Source organism: Rhamphochromis sp. 'chilingali' (genome assembly GCF_963969265.1).
Source record: "Rhamphochromis sp. 'chilingali' genome assembly, chromosome: 4".
Lineage (NCBI taxonomy): Eukaryota > Metazoa > Chordata > Actinopteri > Cichliformes > Cichlidae > Rhamphochromis > Rhamphochromis sp. 'chilingali'.
The window spans coordinates 29,355,792-29,374,888 of NC_137948.1; the positions used below are offsets into that span (position 1 = coordinate 29,355,792).

Genomic DNA, 19,097 nt, shown 5'->3' on the forward strand with positions numbered 1-19,097 from the left:
CAAGCAAATCACATGTGCTGTGGTTGTCTGTGGTTACTCAGATTCTCTAACAGGTGTCACTCTCTCCACATGTTTTTTTTTTTTTTTGTTTGTTTCCCCCCCATGATGTCACCACCGCTTCTCCTCCTTCACCTCCTCCATCTTCACCTTCTTATTCCTCCTCCTCTTCTCCTCCCCTTCCTGCTCACTGCTGCTGCTTGGGGCTCAAGCCTCCTAAAAAACGGCTGGATTATAATCCAGACATCTCCGCTCGCCAGCGCATTGAGGTAATCTCACATTCACAAGTGTTCCAGTAGTGTTAATTGTACCATTTCTAACCCGTTACAGCAATCAGGATCTCGATTGCTAAGACATATTTAAGATACGACTGCTAAAAATGAATGTACTGTGAGTTTAAATTAAAATGCTAGCCATTTACTAAAATTTGAGTGGGTTGTTTTGTGAAGGCTGTTGAACATTTGAAGCTTTGAAGTGCTGGTTCACGTCATTCTTTTTTATCAGCCTTTGGTAACATTACAGTATGAGCTCAAAACTTTAGAAAACCAATAGATGCTTCAGACATAAGTGTCCACCCATCATTTTTCTCAATCCAATTCAGTCTAGTTCATGATCATGGGGGTTGGGGACTTGCACCTACCCAAGTCATCATAGGGTAATCACACATTTATCCCAGTATAAATGTGATTGCAATCGATGCTGTTGATTTCCCTACTTTTGTCATCAGCGTTGAACACTCTATACCACTAAGACCCATTCCAGCTGATCCATGCCAGTTTTTGCAGGGTAACATTTGCCCCCCTGAGCTGAACCTCCATAACACCCTTCAGTGCATCACCTTTTCCATCATCCTTCAGAGCAGCACGACAGAGACCAGAAATTTGTCTTCGGTATGTGTGCACCAGCAGGGCCTTTTCTTGGTCAGGTGTGCCATGTGGAACCAGCATCCATTGCGCCTTACGCTGGGGGAGTGTTTTGAGTGTGGCACAGCAACAACCGCATGCAGGCTGTGTATTGTAAGCTGCTCTGCCTCAAGTCTTTGTTCCTGCGGGGCTCACTTTTCTCTTTTGTTGTCTGCCCTATTCCAGACATCCCTCCACATCACTCCTGCTGACAAGGCTCCAGAGAGACCTGCAAGGTAACTGCTGCTTCTTTTATTTTCCTCTGCATCACCCTCATCCCCTCTTCCCCCTCCCCCATCCTTTCACCAGCAGCTGTCCGTGTTGTGATTCAGCTCAGTAGAAAAACTAAGGTCTTTCTCATATTGTCGCTCGCACAAACATCTCGTGCGTGTGCAGTAAATGATGACTTGTGAAGTCTTAATTTTGCTTTTGTCACTGATGGTAGGGCGCTTTGCCTCGTTTTTTTTTTTTTTTCATGAGCTGAGCCAGAATAAATGAACCCAGCAAACCTATTGATGCTGCTCTTCACCTCCTGTCCTTCCCTCAACCCCCATTCCTCCCCTCATCCCACTCCCTTTCATCAATGGCCTGCTTATTCAGATGCATTATACTCTGTGAAGAGAGAGGGCAGAGCGGGGATGTGATGAATAGGCCGGGTCATTTATTTAACTGTCCTGAACAGAAAGCCCCCTTGGATTTTTAACATTTAAAACTCAAGTTACTTTATTCCCTTTGTTTTGTTTTTGGATTTAAGTATAATCTGGTACTTTGTATGATGATCTTAGATATACTAGAAATGTATTCAAGGTTTTCATATTGATCATAGTGATTTTAACATTCTCTCAATATATAAAACCTATAAAGTATTCTATGTAAAGTCAAAGGAGCTTGCAAAGAAAAGCGTCTGGACTTCTTTAAGTTGCTTGAAGACGTTTCACTACTCATCCGAGAAGCTTCTTCAGTGGCCTTCTTCGGGCCTTCTTCTTCTTAAAGTCAGCAAAGAGGCACAGAAAAGAAGACCAGACACCAGCGAGGGAGGATAAGAAGGACAGACGCAACAACATTGTCATCCCCTATGTAGCCGGTGTATCAGAGAAACTCAGGAGAGTTTTCTCCAAGCATGACACCCCGGTGCATTTCAGACCCAGTAACACGCTCAGACAAAAACTGGTTCACCCGAAAGACAAAACGACAAAACACTGACTTAACAATGTGGTGTATGCTGTACAGTGCAGCGAGGAATGCTCAGACCTCTACATTGGAGAGACCAAACAGCCACTTCACAAGCGCATGGCACAACACAGAAGAGCCACCTCCACAGGACAAGACTCAGCAGTCCATCTGCATCTTAAGGATAAAGGACACTCTTTCGAGGATGCCAATGTTCACATTTTGGACAGAGAGGACAGATGGTTTGAAAGAGGAGTGAAAGAAGCCATCTATGTCCACTGTGAGCGACCATCTTTGAACAGAGGCGGGGGTTTACGACACCAACTCTCTGCCATCTATAATCCAGTTTTGAGATCCCTTCCCAGACGCCTTAACGCCCACTCACATCCTGGGCCATCTGACCTCAGGAATTCGCATGATAAGGTGGGGCCAGGTTTCACAATGAACACACCCGAAACTCTGGCTGATTGGGACCCACACCCAGTCTCACACCTTGGCTCAGGCGATTAGAGGATCATCAGGGGGTCCTTTTGTCCCTCTGTGGGGGGTTACTCCCACTAGTTTTATATCTGGGACTCTCCACCATTTGACCTTAGAACTGAAGAAGCTTCTCAGATGAGAGGTGAAACGTCTTCAAGCAACTTAAAGAAGTCCAGACACTTTTCTTTGCAAGCTCCTTTGACTACGATGACCTGGATGACTGAGAACCTTCACAGACATATTCTATGTAAATTTAACATCTCCTTTTGTCAGTAGCATCATTTCTTACAAAAGAGGTTATTTCTTAAAACTACTGGGTTACTTTTAATTAATTTTTTGCCTGTTGTCAATTCAACTACTCATGACTTTGGTAAATAAACAGTGCTCCCACAGGAGATTTATAGTGTCTGTATTCGCCTTCTGCAAACTGGATTCACTGACTGTTTGGCCCATTCTTTATTGTAGTGCTGCCAGTGACTACAGGAAGAGAAGGAAGTCTGAGCCGTCAAGCTCCCAAGTGAATGCTCCATCTCAGAGCCGAGCTGCAACTTCCCCTAAACCAGTGGATGCCTACAGACCCAGCAGCAGCCTAAAGAAACCCGTCATTCGTTCCTCACCATCCTCACCCTCCAGAGCCAAAGGTAGCCACGCTTTCACAGATGCAGCTTCTTTCACTTCTGGGTATTTCATGAAAAGAGATATTTTTTTGTATTTTGCTGTTTGGCAAATCCAGAAGAAAGTTACCATTACTGTTTAGCCACCAAAGGCTCACCCTAGGTCAGGTTGTGTTTGTTTTCCCTTCTTTTCCCAACACATGCATGTGAACTGTGCTTATATGATTTTGTTGGGTTTTTTGCAATATGATGCCTTTCTGGTATAAACCTTAAAGTTCACTGATTGGTGGAAGTCTGAAGGAAAAAAAAAAAAGAACATCAAGTCATCTGTTTTTTCCATCCATTCTTCTCTCCTGTTTATTCTCCCTCTCCCCAGCTCTTCTACTGTTTTGCTGGGTATTATTTCTTAACTTGCTTTCCTCCTTCTTCTCTCTCACCACGCTGCTCTCTATTGGACATCTAAAAGGTGGGGACGCATGCAGCATGTATTCAAACAGTTTGACCTCTCCAGGTCCTTATCAGCAGCCCTTTGTTCCCCCAGTCCCATCTGACCCTCTCAATTCAAATGAGGATGGCAGCCAAGATGGCAGCTCTTCCTCCAAACAGTCTGTCTGTTGTAAGAACAGCTGGCAGACAAAATGCCAGAATGCTGAGACGTGGAGCAGTGCAGAGGCTGCGCCAGCTTCTCCTGCCAAGCTAAAGTCACGCAGTTGTGATGACCTACTCAACGATGGGCGTTCTAGCTCGGGTGGACGAAATGCTACCCGCTCAGAGAGTGCTGGGTCACTGGTATGCGATGGAAATCTCTCCACAGTATCATCATCTACTCGTTCATTACCCCGTCTCCATCGACGACGAGCACACGACTCGCCGGGCTTTCTCCAGCTCTATCGAAAGATGCACCAGATCGACAGAGCTCAGCTAATTCCATCTGAAGTCATCCGGTCGGTCCGTGCGCGCATCCTGGATCTAGAGCGTCAGCCTCATCTGCTTCGGCATCGCCTCTCTCCTTGGACACCCTCCTGGGGTGTGGAAGTGCCACGTGATATGGTGCCAAACCGCATTTCTGAATATGAGCGTCTTATTCAGAAATCCAAATCCATGCCTAACTTGGGTGATGGCGAGGTGCCTTCAGGCACCACCACACCAGGTGGCTCATCATCTCGAGCTAGCAGTGGTGGTGGTGTCACACCCAGTTATCCAAAACGCCGTTTTTCAATAGAGTCTTTACTGGAAGAAGACAACAATGGAAACAGTGGAACAGTACCTCAAACCATGGATCACTTACACCGACCTCGTAGCCCCCCTGAGGGACAGCCTCGTGTTGGACCAGACCCCGGGCGTGGACGGTCCTTCCCCGCTCCTCCTGTTCTCCAAGGCCCCCAAGCCAACCCAGACTATTCTGACAGTGAACAAGACGCTGTTGCCTCTGACCTCAGTGACTTCATTCAGGTTGAAGGCTCGTCATTTTGCAGTGAGAGTGACTTTGACCATTGCTCACTAACCTCCTCTGAGAGCCTATACGGCTCTTCCACCCTCCACCACCATCACCACCACCTCCGTCACCACCACCACCATCACCACCATCATCCTGGTCACCAGAGTCTTGGCCAGAGCCAAGGCTACCAACACCGCCATCTCATCAGCACCTGCAAAGGCCGCTGCCCGGCTTCATATACCCGTTTCACAACCATGATACGTCATGAGCGGGAACGCGCGCGACAGGAGCACCAGAGACCTTCACAGCAGACCCGCAGCAGCCATTCCCAAAACCAGAGCTCACAATCCCAGCAATCGATGTCCAAGCTGGCCTTCCTGGTCAGTCCAGTGCCTTTCCGCAGGAAAAAGGGCTCACCACCTACCTCTAGAAGATGCAGTGGGGGCGGAGGTCGAGGTAGCAGACCCAAGTCTAAACAGGCAATTTACGAAGCGCTAGATGCAGCTTTGAGAGACATATATGAGCACATTCAAGCAGAGAGAGGCCACAGAAACCCTCGGGCACCTGATGATAGCATCCTGAGAAGAATCTTGGCAGAACTGCTGCCAAATGTGCCAGAACGCAGCTCCTCGTTGCGGGGAAGGAGGGGGTGTTGGCACGGCGGTCACTCCTCTGCATCGTTGTACCCAGACAGTAGCCCCACTGGGTATGCCTCATATAGAGGAGAGCCCTCAACACCACGGTTACAGTCACCACGGATACAGTCACCAATCAGTGCCTGTTATGGACGACAGTTGGAGACCTCAAACAACAATGATTATGGAGAGGAGCAGGGCAATGGAAATGGTCTCTGTTACTCAGGTGGAAATAACACACATGTAACACCTCAGATACACACTACACTTAGCAGTCACTTAACATGAGTGTGTTTCACAACAAATACATGCATGCATACAAGCATAAATACACGAAGGCACATATACATCCACTTACATTTATCTCAGTGTCTCTTTCAGTTTTGTCTGCACTCGTTGCCCAGTTCTCCTCATTGATCTGCCGACACTTCCATTACCATGCTTTTCTGTTTAATTGTATGGCATTGATTAAGACCCATTTACTGTAAATTCTCGAGACAAATCTGGCTATTTGTTTATTTTGTTAAGTTAATGTGAGTGAAGCTTCCTGCTATTTTTTTAGTAAAATAAGAGGACAGTGCTTCTGCTTTAATTTGAAACACTGCACAGAATGTGGAGTTTTATTGGCAGATCCTCAATGAACAGATGAAGAAAACAGTGGAGAAGCTGAACTATTACAGTGAAATAGTACAAAAGTACAGTGAGGGATACAAATAACATGGTCCAAGTATAATAAGTCTGTTTTAGCACTGATGAAAAGGGTTTGAAACAGGAGAGGGATTGTTTCAAATGCTGGCTTTGTTTTATGCAATTTTGGAAGACAGATATTTGAGAATTTACAGTATATTGCTCTGTAATCCTGTCTCAAAGATGTAATATTTCTTTACACCTTACTTTTAGGCTCCTAATGAACGAGTCATTAACTGGATTTTGGAGTTTGGCTATACAAAGAATTGAATTCTCTCACCAGAAGCCGAGGTTTACGTGTAGACTTGAATTTATAGTTGGGTTTAGGCAGTGTCTAAACCTCAAATCACAAAACAGAACAGGATGTGTAGTTACTTCAGGTGGATATTGATCAAACACTTTTGTTTTAAATGTGTTGTCAGTGAATGTGTTCAAAAAATCTACTTTCATGTTCAGAGTAAGAAATAATAATCTGGTTACAGTTTCCTTCAAACCGTATTTGTTATTTCAGTTTATTTGTAAAGAAATATAACTTCTAAGAGACAAGGTTGATGTTTGGGGTAAATTGTTGTGAATGTTCCTTTTTTTTTTTTTAATGCATTTTGTTTTTCTTGTATCATTTGTCTGTTTCAAACATTTATTTATAGTTATCGCATTATTACCAGGTCATTTTCTTTCCCGTAATCCTTTTGATCCTACGTTTTTGTTGTTTGCCATATTTTTTTGCTCTGTATTCCCCGTGTTTCATTTTGTTTTCCGGGTATTTTGTAGCATCGCATGTGTCTATTTGTGCTGTTGTCCAATCACCTTGTTTTCTCCAATGAAAAACAAATAAAACACACCTGTTTATGACCCAAGCTTCCATTCCCTCATTTACCTGTTTGAGTGGCATCATCACTGTTTCCCAGATCACACTTTGTATGGTAGGTGATGTGGCATGTTCGCTTAGTAACTCCTGTGAACCTTTTCATGTGTCTCTGCTAATCACAGACCAGGACATCTCCAGGAGTTCCACACTGGATGGACGCCACACACCCCAGAACAGAAGACCCACTCCTGACAGAGAGGTACAACATTGGAACTGGTGGTGCACTTAACACATTTATACACGGTGCATTTCTCTCAAATAACATGTAATCAATGTGCTCAAAAGGGTAACGTCTTTGTCTTTAATTTCCCAGTTCTGTAGCACATTGATATTTATATTTATTCTTAAAAATTCAAAATAATTATGTTACATACGTGTTTCATATACCTGGTAATGCTTGTGGGCTTTCTTTCTCTCACTCCACTCTTTTAGGTCTCCCATAAACAGATGACACAACTTATTCTGTTCTCTCTCCTCCATCAGAAACAACCTGCAAGAGCCATTTATGATTTTAAGGCACAAACGAGCAAGTGAGTACAACAAGCTTAGAGTGCACGTGTGAGAGAGCCGAGTCTAAGAACGCAGACATCTAACTGCACGTCAGCAAACTCAATGTCCTTTATTTACATTTTGTAGTTGTAATATTGCTTTCATGTATACCAGTATAACACCTTACCACCATAATCTGATGGGGGTTTTTTTTCTTTTAGATGTATGCATGAATAAAGCTGCTTTCTGCATTGCTGTCTCTTATTATTTTGCTCTTATTACTTATATTATTTTGCTTTCCTGGCTGACATTTTGTCACCGATGCTCGTGCTGCAGAAGTCACCGTGTCTTGTTCAGCTGCTATGTTATGTCCATGCAGTGGATGAAAGATGCATGCAGAGGCCCTTCACTCATAAAACTGTGTTACAGGGAGCTGACATTTAAAAAGGGTGATGCAGTGAACATCATCAGGCAGATAGATAACAACTGGTATGAAGGAGAACACCGTGGGCGAGTGGGAATATTCCCTATAGCATATGTAGAGGTAAGTCGGCTGCTGATTTCTGGTCTGAATATGGCTTGGTTGTATTTGAATATGCATCTCCTCCAACATGACACGCATACAGGTTTACACCATTTTTCACACATTTACAGAAGATGCCGTCTTCAGAGAAGCAGCAGCCAATCCGTCCTCCTCCTCCAGCACATGTCAGAGAGATTGGAGAGGCAGTGGCCCGCTACAACTTTAACGCTGATACTAACGTGGAGTTGTCACTGAGAAAGGTATTTCAACTTAAAGCATGTTTATAATGTTTTTGTCATTGATTTAAATATTTGAAGTGCTGGCTTTTGCAGTTATATCTAAAGGTAAAGATGTTACTAAATTGTAGTAAAAAAAAATGCAGTCCTCTGAAGAACTAAATTCCCGGTATTCTCTGTTCCATAGGAAGGAACTTCTAATCAAATGCAGTTTGATAAAGCAGACATATTGTATAAATTCCTCTATTCATATCAGATTTGAGGCCTAAAGCTAGGCCAAAACTGAGCCATGCAACAGGACAATGATCTCAAGCACAGCAGCAAATTTATAACATAAAGGCTGAAAAAGAAAAGAATCGATGTGTTACAATGATTGAGTCAAAAGCAAGAAAGTGCATAATGATATGCGCATAAATTGATGACAAAGAACTGAAGCAACGCCGTTAAGAAGAGTGGGACAAAATGATGTAAAATGACATGGGGAAAAAAGCCACATTGTGGTTTAAGTAAGTGTGAGAGGACCTGCTGTGGGGTCCTGTTCATTCCACCGTTCCTGATTTGCAGCTAAGTGCCTTGTTTGTGTGTTGTTGGTGTGTCTGATGTGTGCAGGGTGAGAGAGTGATTGTGATAAGGCAGGTGGATCAGAATTGGTATGAGGGGAAAATCCCAGACACAACCAAACAGGGGATCTTTCCTGTGTCCTACGTTGACCTTGTCAAGCGATCTCCATCCAAAAGCTCCGCCCATCACATAGATCCACATGGTTACCCCAGCAACAGGACACCAAGCTCCACACCCGTCAAGGTAAGAGAGTCTAGAGCCTGCTTACTCGTCAAGCCACAAAAAACAATAGAGCAACTTCAGATCAGATTTGTGCCTTGAAGATATTGATTAAGTTATACTTGAACTTGGCTTTTATTATTTATTTTATCAAAGTTATAAGTAATCAGAGCCTAATTATTGTTAAATTACATTGTTACTGTTTAAAATCACGTGTTTGTGTGATGGTCTCTTTATTTCCTGTTTTATGCAGTTTTCCTCACAGTTGTATGGGATGTATGTATAGTCAAAGTTTATTACAGAGGACACTGTTTATTTTCAAATGCGCTCTATAAATAAACTTTACTTGACTGTACGACAGTGCAATAATGTAAATAATGCATCTCTTTCAGGGGCTTCATAAATTCATTAAGATGTGATTTTGGGGGGTATTTCTTCATCTTAAAAAAAAGCTGTTGGTTATCAACTTGCACCCCAAATAAAAAGAAAATAAAGATCCAAAACTTCCCTCTGGTGTAACGGTAGTCTAGTAATTAGTGAATACTTTAACTATAGTAAGTCTTCTGTTCTACCTTGAAGAGTCAAAACGTACATAAAAACACACAGCACGTCTCTGTTCTAGTTTCATAAATCACCCACTGTTCCTTCTTTTTTTGCTTTATTTTCATGGAGCCTTTCTATCATCCACCTCCACCACCCACCACCCACAAACCCCCCTCCCCTCACCCCTCTTTGAGAAGCCTTGACCTGCAAGCCATCACCACCGAGTGGCTGTCCCTCACAGTGGAGCCGTCAGCATCCACTCAAGCTCGCTCCCTCACGAACACCCCTCTGCCGCCCACACCGCCTCCTCTCCCCTCTGACCTTGCATCTCTCCTAAAGGCTCAAGAGCCCAAAGCACTCTCATCTGCACAGCCACAAAAAAGTTTCACCTTGTCATCCCTAGCAACCACAGCCTGCAAAGAATTTTCCAGAACGCCCACTTTTAAAGACGCAAACCTCAGTTTAGGTCACACCACAGCTGTCTCACCCATCTCCCCCCCTACTCCTCCTCCTCCAGACCCCCATTTCTCATTAACCTCTCCACTGCCTGACTCTTCATTTCAATATAACTGTGGCAGAGGACTGCATATCACTGAGGAAGACTCAAACTTAGGAATTACTACGCCTGAGGTTTTATCAGAGCCGATAAAATCAGCCACACCTCCTGCACAAGAGCACAAATCCACAGTACGAGTAAACAAAAGCAGGGAAACCCCGGACACTAAACTGCAAGTCAAAGACCCTTATGATGAGCTGTTGTGCATGTTTTTGGATGGTTCCAGCAGCACAGATGATGGTGATGTTTTGAGATCATCTCCAGTAGATTCTTCAGCAGCTAAGCTGACCAAAACGTCCCAAAGCAGGCTCTTCCCATTAAAAGCGGAAGAATCCCATCAGTCGGACGTAAAGCCCCCAGCGGTCACTCCTGCAAGCAACTCAACAGGCAGCTTTCAGTTAGCAGTGCAGCTTCACAAGCCTGTAACAATGGAGCCCCTATGTGTTTCGTGGGGAGAGCAGTCAAAAAATGTGAATGGGCAACGTTTTGACTCACATAGACCACCGTCAGTACAAGCAAAGGAATACACTGAGTTGTTCATTGAAGAAGACGATGAAGCTAGAAGTGAGAAAGAGCAGGATGTTAGAGTTTTAAATCAGATGCACAGCCCACAGGTACAGCATGGTGTGCACTACATCTGTTGAGTTTGGAAATGCTATAGGGCCTTAGAAGGGACATTGAGGAATTAAGTTAATATACTGTATGATGTCATTCCCTGCCAAAATTAGCAAGTGTGTCCCATCGTCCTTTTTTTATGTTTTGTTTTGTTTTCTCCCATCTCCTGCTGCGCGACTGCAAAATGCTGAGGCGCATAGTGCGTATAAGTCGCTAGCACTATGCTGACTCATTAACTGCAGAGCTCCAAACCTCTTCTGGCATTAACATCAGCATAGAAACTGTTCACCAGGAGCTTCTTGGCATTGGTTTCCATGGCCGAGCAGCTCCTGTAGGTGCAGTACACCCAGGGTTGTTTTTTTTTTTGTTTGTTTGTTTGTTTGTTTTTTTTGGGGGGGTGGGGGGGGGTGTATTTAGTGTTCAAGAGGCACTTGAGTTCTCTTTCCAGTTTTTTTAAAAATTGTGTTATCTTTGGCATCTGATTTAAAAAATAATACATTATTTTTATTATTGTTATCTAGTCTAGTCTAGGGCGCATTATAGACTTGTGTTCTTATTTCCATTCAACACTGATCACAAGATTTTTTGGAAACATCTCATACTCAGTGGAAACTAGTGGATATATTTTTGTTAATTAGGATACTTATCACAAGATTGTTTTTTTTATATATATATATATATATTAATATTATACTTTCCTCCATGTCCCGTCTGGGGTTTAGTAAATCACAAACAGAGCAGCTCATCCCGTGATTACACTTGAGTATTCACATGTGTGTCTTTACCCCGTAGGCTGAAGTGTCTCCATCTACTCAGTTTCCCCACAATGGTCGCTCCTCCCCCTCCACACCACCCCCTGTGACCTCCCTGCTTTCCACTTCTTTTTCCTCTGCTTGCCCTTCATCCTCTTTCTCCCACACACAACAGCAGCACAATCGTAGTATCGTCCCTTCCTGTGACCATGCCTCCCCTCGTCCTCCGTCCCTTCCTCAGCTCACAACGTCACTGCTGCCTCCAATTTCTCCATCTGTCTCACCACCTCCCCTCCACTTCCCTCCAGACGATCCCTCTCAGCGGTCTGTCTCTCACCCCTCAAGCTCTCCTTTTCTTTCTAGTCCGGTCACGACATGTCCCATCTCAGAGCCAAATTTTCCCCTTCCTCCCGCTAACATTGCCCCTCCACCCTCCACTCAGCGCTGTCCCCCCACTGCCCCAACTGTACCACATCAAGGACGTAGGTCGCCTAAGGTGAAGGTAAAGCTGGCATGTAACGAGTATGCCGTTGATTTGTGGTGATGAGGATGATAAGAACTCTCATAATAGTGTATTTCTCTAACTACTAAGACGTGAACTGAATTGAGAAGTAACTGATTGGTTATATATATCAAAGATTAATTACAATTTATAATCAGATTTATAGATGCAATGCAAGCAGTACTGTTAGTTTCAGGCACTAATTCTCATTATATTAACATGTAAGTACCCAGCTGATGATTTTAGAGGCAGCAGAATACATGCTTGAATAACTGTTAATAGAGTTGTGAGCTGTAACTGTACTGTGTTGTGATTAGGAGGCTTTTTATTGGCATCAGCATGTTGATGATGTTTTACAGCATGTCTTTAGACTCTCTGTCTGTGTGCAGAGCTCAGAGTCGAGGTTGCTGTTGGTTACTGTTAAAGATTATAGGTGTGTTGCTTCTGGTCTTTCTGCCTGTTAAGCAGGATCCAATTGTTGGTGGTAAACCCCCTCGTAGCCCCATCTTGTCCCGGAGGTCCTATCTGTCACCCGTTAGAGGTCGAAGGGTAGGGGGGCATGTCTTCATTCAACCATGCTCATAGTGCACTCCTGTCTCTGTGCAGGAGGGAGATGTTGGGAATAACCATATCATTCATGACTGATAACGTGCTACAGTATGCTTTTTTTGGTTCATTTCTTTTTGTTCTTTTGTCATATGATGATTTATAATTTCACTTTGTGAGAAGATAAAAATCAAAAGTATCTTAGAGCAAAAAAACTTGCTAAAATCTTTTCTCCTCAAACACTAAACAAAAGCTCCACAAATGGCAAAACACAAATTTGTGTTAATCATTTGTGTTTCTCTCTTTGTCTCTAAAACTCAGCGGTCAGTACAAGATGCACTCCACGGTGGAGGAGACCCGTAAGTAGTATGATTTTAATTTTTTTTTGAATTGCTATTAACATCTTTCTCTGTGCTTTAAAAGGCGTGCGTGTGTGTGTGTGTGTGTGTGTGTGTGTGTGTGTGTGTGTGTGTGTGTGTGTGTGTGTGTGTGTGTGTGTGGGTGGCATTAACTGTAATCAAAACAACTGCACCCATCCAGTTTAAATTAGCTGTACTTAACTGCAGTGTTGGTCAAGTTACTTGAAAAAAGTAATCAGTAACTAATTACTGATTACTTCGACAAAAAAGTAATCCCGTTACTTTACTGATTACTTATTTTCAAAAGTAATTAATTACTTAGTTACTTAGTTACTTTTTAAAAACCCGATTTACAACCTGAATAGGTGATAAAGCGATAGATCTTTCAGCCCAATTCTACTTTTTCTACATAATCCATCATACAAAATGTAATCAAATGGAAAAGTCTCTTTTTTAAACTTGTTTTATCAGTTTTAATCTTTTAACTTTATGCATCAAGCAAAAATTTAATTATATGCAACATTCTCTGACTTGAATTAGTTTAACATTTAAACCTATTTTTGACACATTCCAGCACATAAAATAAAAAATAATTTGTGTTTACACTCACTCTTTCAAATAGATGCAAGTAAAACACAGCAGGAAATAAATAAAGTCAAAGACTCAGCGGTCCTGTTGCTCTATTTTCACCTGTAAAGCAGGAGTGGGTTAGGCAGAGGTTTACCCTGGTGCAGGTGTGCCGCGGTCAGTTGAAGAATCCGCGAGTTTCTCTGTGAGTTTCCCATTACGTCGTAGCTACTCGGTGCTTGCTTGGAAGTTTTGGGGTTTTTTTCGCTGTAAAAAGAATTTTTCTTCCCACGCACGATGGACGCTAATGTTTTTGTCACTTTTTATGGAATCAAACTCAAAGTAAGGTCAGTACTTCCACGCTTTAAACGCTGCACGCTCATACTCTCTCCCACAATCGATATACGATCCATTGTTGATCTGCACACAGCTGTTGTCACTAACGGCGCACTCGCGTCCGTCACTGTCGTGAGACAGTCTCGCAAAAAATCACGGTTTTAGTAACGCAGCGTTCCTACGGGAAAGTAACTGTAATCTAATTACCGTTTTTGCAATAGTAATCCCTTACTTTACTCGTTACTTGAAAAAAGTAATCAGATTACGCGTTACTGCCCATCTCTGCTTAATAGTGAAGAAATACTTGCCAAAGAATAAAAATCAAATCTTTTCCAACCCAGGTACCAGGCGCTGTACAACTACATGCCTCGCAATGAGGATGAGCTGGAGCTGCGGGAGGGAGACGTCGTTGATGTGATGGAGAAGTGCGATGATGGCTGGTTTGTTGGTAAGATGAACAGACATCAGCCAACAAAAGTAATAGAGATAGAAATACAAAATGCATTGAGCCAAACACATGATGAACTAAAAGTGAGTTTATCACTATATAAGTGTATAAAGTAGTAGAATTATATTGTTACACTTGCCTGCCTCTTCTATAAATGTATAAAATCCAATCATCCAGTCACATGGCAGCATCTCAATGAATTTAGGCATGTAGTAATGATCAGGAGGACCTGATGAAAATGTACAGGATTTTCCCAAATAACCATCTCTGCAGAACAGCCTGAAAAATAGAAAATGGCCAGACTGTTTCCAACTAATAGGAGGTCAGCAGTAACTAAAATAACCACTCATTATAATCAAGTTATGCAGAAGAGCATCTCTGAATACAAAGAGCAGCAGAAGACCATACAGGGACCCACTCCTGTGAACTAAAAACAGGAAACCGATGCTACCATTTACATGGGCTCAGAAAAATTGGACATCAGAAGATTGAAAAAATGATTTCTGCTGCAGCATGCAGGTTGTTGATGTCATTGTGCCAATGTGGATTGGAATCTCTGAGGAATGTTTCCACAGCACTTTGTTCAATCTGTGGCACAAAGAATTAAGGAAGTACCAGCAAGACGTCGATAATTGTCATAATAAATGAAGCAGAAATGAGCGCACTGACTGAATAAGCAGGAAGAATGCAGAAAATAAATACAGTCAATGTTTAACTTGATAATGACTCCAATAAAGTGCTGAACTACTTTCAGTTAAATTAGGAATTTGATAACTCTGTCCACCACTGTATATATCAAAAAAATCGATATAATTTTATAGATACTCACAAAAATCACAGAATTTACCTCAAGGAACTTTTACACTTTATACAGTGCATTTTGTGCTTTTGTTTGTTATTTTTTCCTGTTGTGTTTGTGCTGGTTTCTAGCTTTTTAACCATTACTAATGTATGAGTTAAAGGTTTAGTCAGTTACAATGGACCGAATGGACCATGAAATTAATGTGATTTGAGAACACCAACTTTGGACCCCCTCCTTAATTTAATGTCTAAAGTCAGGGTGTAAAGACAAACACGACCTAAAACCTTCTAAAAAATAGAGGAAAACTAAAGCATAAAAATGTAGAAAAACTAGACACACCACTAGATGTCAGTGTGGCTTCAGCACTGACTGTGGGAGAAGACAAAACAACCATATCCCTCACAGCTGAGCACAGATTAAGTGTCATTTCTTTGTTTTTCAAAAATGAAACTTGCTTAAATCTTGGTGTAGTTCCACAGTTGGCAGATTTCTAGACTACAGCTGACATTTGTGCCATAGTCGTGTTTCAGCCCTGACAGTTTCCTTTCATTGTTCTGTGTTTGTGAAGGGACCTCTCGAAGGAGCAAGTTGTTTGGAACCTTCCCAGGAAACTACGTGAAGCAGCTATAATGATTCCAAACTCCCGCTGACCCCGCCCCTTTCTATGACCCGTTCGTCGCCCTCCTCAGCACAGCACCCGCAGGACATCAACAAAGACCTGCAGCACACGTTTGTGTTTGCGTGTATGTGTGTGGCTTGTCAGCTTCACACAGACAAAATACTTAGCTCTAACTAGCCATCTTTAATGGAAGACTTCTATAAAGTAATAATGCATTTTTTAAACTTATCTTTTTACCCTTATTTTTCTATTATGGAGAACCGAAGATTTGTGCTGCACCCAGTGACCTTTGACTTTTGACAATAACGGAAGTATATCTGCAGTGATGCTTTCCTTTCTTTTTCAGTTGTTTAAGGACATTAAGATCACCAAGAATACCTTTTTTTTCTCCAGTAACTCAAAATTTAAATCACTTATAGTTAACTTCAGTGTTTATTTACAGATGTCTCCACAAAGATTTAGTGCAGAGAGTGTTAAAGGAAAGCAGTATTGTGTCAGAGGCCAGATGTGTTTTGGCAAATTAGGAGCCAACGTGTTGCATCATCATGCCAGGTAAAAGGATGGTTCAGCAAATGTTTTTTTGTTTTACTTTGGGGGATATTATTTAATAAAATGAACAATAAGTTTAAATACTGCAGACGTGAAGAAAAACACTATCACAGACTTAGCTCCAGATTAGTAAACACGTTGTTGCTGTTCAGTTATTTTCACGTTAGAATTGAAGCACTTTTACTGAACTTGATCACAAACAATCTCTTTGGTTTCTTTTTTTAACCTCACTTCAGATTTTACACAGCAGAGGTCATTTTGACTGCGCCTGGCTTCGGGGGAGAGGAGTGTGTTGAAAGTGTATGCAGAAAGGTTACTGACCTTTTTTAGGTATTATATTTATTAGAAGACGAAGGCTGGTCTCACTGTGTTATACGATGATTTTTAGAAAGAACGGAGCACCACATTGTTTTTTTTGGGATTTTTTTTAAGCATATTTTAACAGTACCTAACTTACATTTGAATGATTGTTATTTTATGGTCATCATTATTCAAAGTCCAGGTTCTGAGTGATTACAGAAAAACAAAAACACAATGGTTAATGGGCTAAAAAGAACTTACTGTTGTTTTATGATGAATTTATTTAAGTCAGATACAGGACGGGAATTTTGAAAACCTTTGGAAATCACAGAACTGCTGTTGGATCTTTTATAGCTGTTGTCAGAGTGAGTGGGTAGTGTGTCATTACTCATGTTTGTACTGTTGTGAAATGATTGGCAATTTCCATCTTAGCGTGTCGTTCTCAGTAACTGATCTCTGTTTTGTTTTCTTCACAAAGAATGGACACTGACAACAAAACGATGTAAAAGCACCTTAAAATATTTTATCATTCACTGTCCTTCACGTCACTCTCTGTCATTCACCATTTCAGCCGGCGTGAGTTCACTGTGTGCGAGTGTGAGCGTGTCGTGTTTTTGTAAGCCTTTTTTGTTTTTGTATGTGAGCTGTAAAATGGCCAACATCCACTTGCTTTATAAAGTCGGCTTTTTCTCATCCACCATCACGTTTGGTTTCCTCTTTCTTTCCATTTCGCATCATCAGTGGTGCTAACCCGCATTCTTCTGAGAACGTCTCGTGTAGCCGGGCTCGTAGGATTTTCTTTGCTCCAGTTCGTCGTTTTTACGTTGGTGGGGTATTTAAAGTGAATTTACTGTAGGTAGACCGAGTAGAGTTGGTGATCGCTGCCTTAAATCCAGCTCACTAATTTAATAGCCATGTATATGTAAACCTGTGATGCAAAAACAAAAAGAATAATTTATGCATATGTAGTTTAGAAAGTGTATGAAAGTGTGCAGAGAACATACAAAGTGTTCAGTGTTTAAACGTTAGGCCCTCTGCCTGCCTTTGATACGAGCGTAAGAACAAATTCGAAGCAAGGAGATGAATTTGATTGCTGATATGTTTATACGTGTATGAAGGTGTAAATCTTATGTTATTCATGTTATTATTGAACTCAATGCACACTCTTGGACCTGAGTATTTCTTGTAGGACTTGTTGGATGATTTTAAGGGGCTGTATTGCTAATAAAATCCAGCTGGTAGATCAAATATTCCAACAATTTTTTTTCTTTCAGCTCAACAGAAAAAGATTATGTCATCCACCTGAAATGAAAATCTCAGGTGCCATAGGCAGAAATCTAGAAATCCCTGGCATAAATCCTCTCCTACCAGAAGGTCACAGGACACACGCGTGAATTAATGTTCACTTTTGACGTCAAGCAGAATTTAAAAACTGCAAAGCGGTTTGCATCGGTATTGGACTGAACAGAGTGAAAAGTTCTGGGTATACAACCTACACAGATGTTCTTAGGTGCTCACATTAAGCATAGGTTGAAAGCTGATTGATAGAAATGTGGGCTGGAATACGAAAGCGAGTAACGTCAGAATTCAGCATGAAGGGTTTTTCCCCCTTCATTAAAACGTAAAACATCAAAAGAGCAGCACGAAAAGCAAAGGAAGCACCTGCAGAGAACAACCGTTTAAACCGTTTTTAACACTTGGTTTCACTTCACTACTAAGAAGGTCTTTGTCTATTATTACTTCAGCCCTATTCTCAGTAGACGCTAAGCTAAAGGACCAACAGACCGATTGTCATGGACACCGCCCCCTGGTGACAGTAAACTGCTACAACGTATACACGACTACTGGAAACTACCAATGTATAACCGGTGAAAAGCCCTGTGGTTGGAGAAATCTTGTGTCGGATGCTTTTTCTTTTGTTTTTTAAACCAGAAAACAGAGCCCAGAGTAGCTGGAGGCGGGTCGCTCCCTCTCAGACTTGAATTATTTTATTGTTGCCTGCCCTAGCTAAGGTAGGACATATAATTTAGATGGACACGAGTACCTACTAATTAGTGCTAGCTGACTAAAAACACAAATTTTGTAGACTGGAACTCAAAGCAGGGCACGTAATTCCATTCCCTGCAACCAGGCAAGTGTTTGTGGTGTCAGTGCCACAAAAAGAATTCAAACATCCATTTCAGTCCAGTTGACTTCAGGTCAGTGTTGGTCAAGTTACTTGAAAAAAGTAATCAGTAACTAATTACTTATTACTTCCTCAAAAAAGTAATCCCGTTACTTTACTGATTACTTATTTTCAAAAGTAATTAATTACTTAGTTACTTTTTAAAAACACGATTTACAACCTGAATAGGTGATAAAGCGATAGATCTTTCAGCCCAATTCTACTTTTTCTACATAATCCATCATACAAAATGTAATCAAATGGAAAAGTCTCTTTTTAAAACTTGTTTTATCAGTTTTAATCTTTTAACTTTATGCATCAAGCAAAAATTAAATTATATGCACCATTCTCTGACTTGAATAAATTAGTTTAACATTTAAACTAGTGATGGGACGTATCGAGGCTTCGGAGCGTGTGTCGAGTAATGGAGGGGGCGTTTCCGCGAAGCGCGTATCGAGGCTTGCTTCATTTATGGGAGGAGCTGAAAATGATGACGTCCGAAGCCTCGCTGCCCGGCTGTACCACGTGACTGGTTCATGAAGCGGTTCGAACTTTGCCGCAAATAATCATTTTCCATACTGCCAGCATAAATATACACAGTATACTGCCATCACTACAAT

General features: G+C 41.8%; 1 protein-coding gene across 18 annotated transcripts in view; it reads left to right on the forward strand.

The window, feature by feature from the left end:
• sorbs2a (sorbin and SH3 domain containing 2a) overlaps nucleotides 1-17,678 on the forward strand; it is a 55,411-nt gene extending 37,733 nt beyond the window's left edge. For 2 of the 18 annotated variants that reach the window (XM_080880144.1, XM_080880141.1), the window contains 15 exons: nucleotides 210-266; nucleotides 1,086-1,135; nucleotides 3,015-3,190; nucleotides 3,630-5,462; nucleotides 6,914-6,990; nucleotides 7,224-7,321; nucleotides 7,710-7,824; nucleotides 7,935-8,063; nucleotides 8,649-8,843; nucleotides 9,492-10,532; nucleotides 11,326-11,787; nucleotides 12,253-12,336; nucleotides 12,655-12,692; nucleotides 13,937-14,043; nucleotides 15,414-17,678. In XM_080880144.1, the coding sequence (XP_080736270.1) occupies nucleotides 210-266; nucleotides 1,086-1,135; nucleotides 3,015-3,190; nucleotides 3,630-5,462; nucleotides 6,914-6,990; nucleotides 7,224-7,321; nucleotides 7,710-7,824; nucleotides 7,935-8,063; nucleotides 8,649-8,843; nucleotides 9,492-10,532; nucleotides 11,326-11,787; nucleotides 12,253-12,336; nucleotides 12,655-12,692; nucleotides 13,937-14,043; nucleotides 15,414-15,475 (4,524 nt within the window). In that variant the 3' untranslated portion in view covers nucleotides 15,476-17,678. The remainder of the gene's footprint in view (nucleotides 1-209; nucleotides 267-1,085; nucleotides 1,136-3,014; nucleotides 3,191-3,629; nucleotides 5,463-6,913; nucleotides 6,991-7,223; nucleotides 7,322-7,709; nucleotides 7,825-7,934; nucleotides 8,064-8,648; nucleotides 8,844-9,491; nucleotides 10,533-11,325; nucleotides 11,788-12,252; nucleotides 12,337-12,654; nucleotides 12,693-13,936; nucleotides 14,044-15,413) is intronic. The other 16 variants (XM_080880138.1, XM_080880143.1, XM_080880128.1 and 13 more) reach the window with 14 other exon arrangements.
• The last annotated feature ends 1,419 nt before the right edge of the window (nucleotides 17,679-19,097 follow it).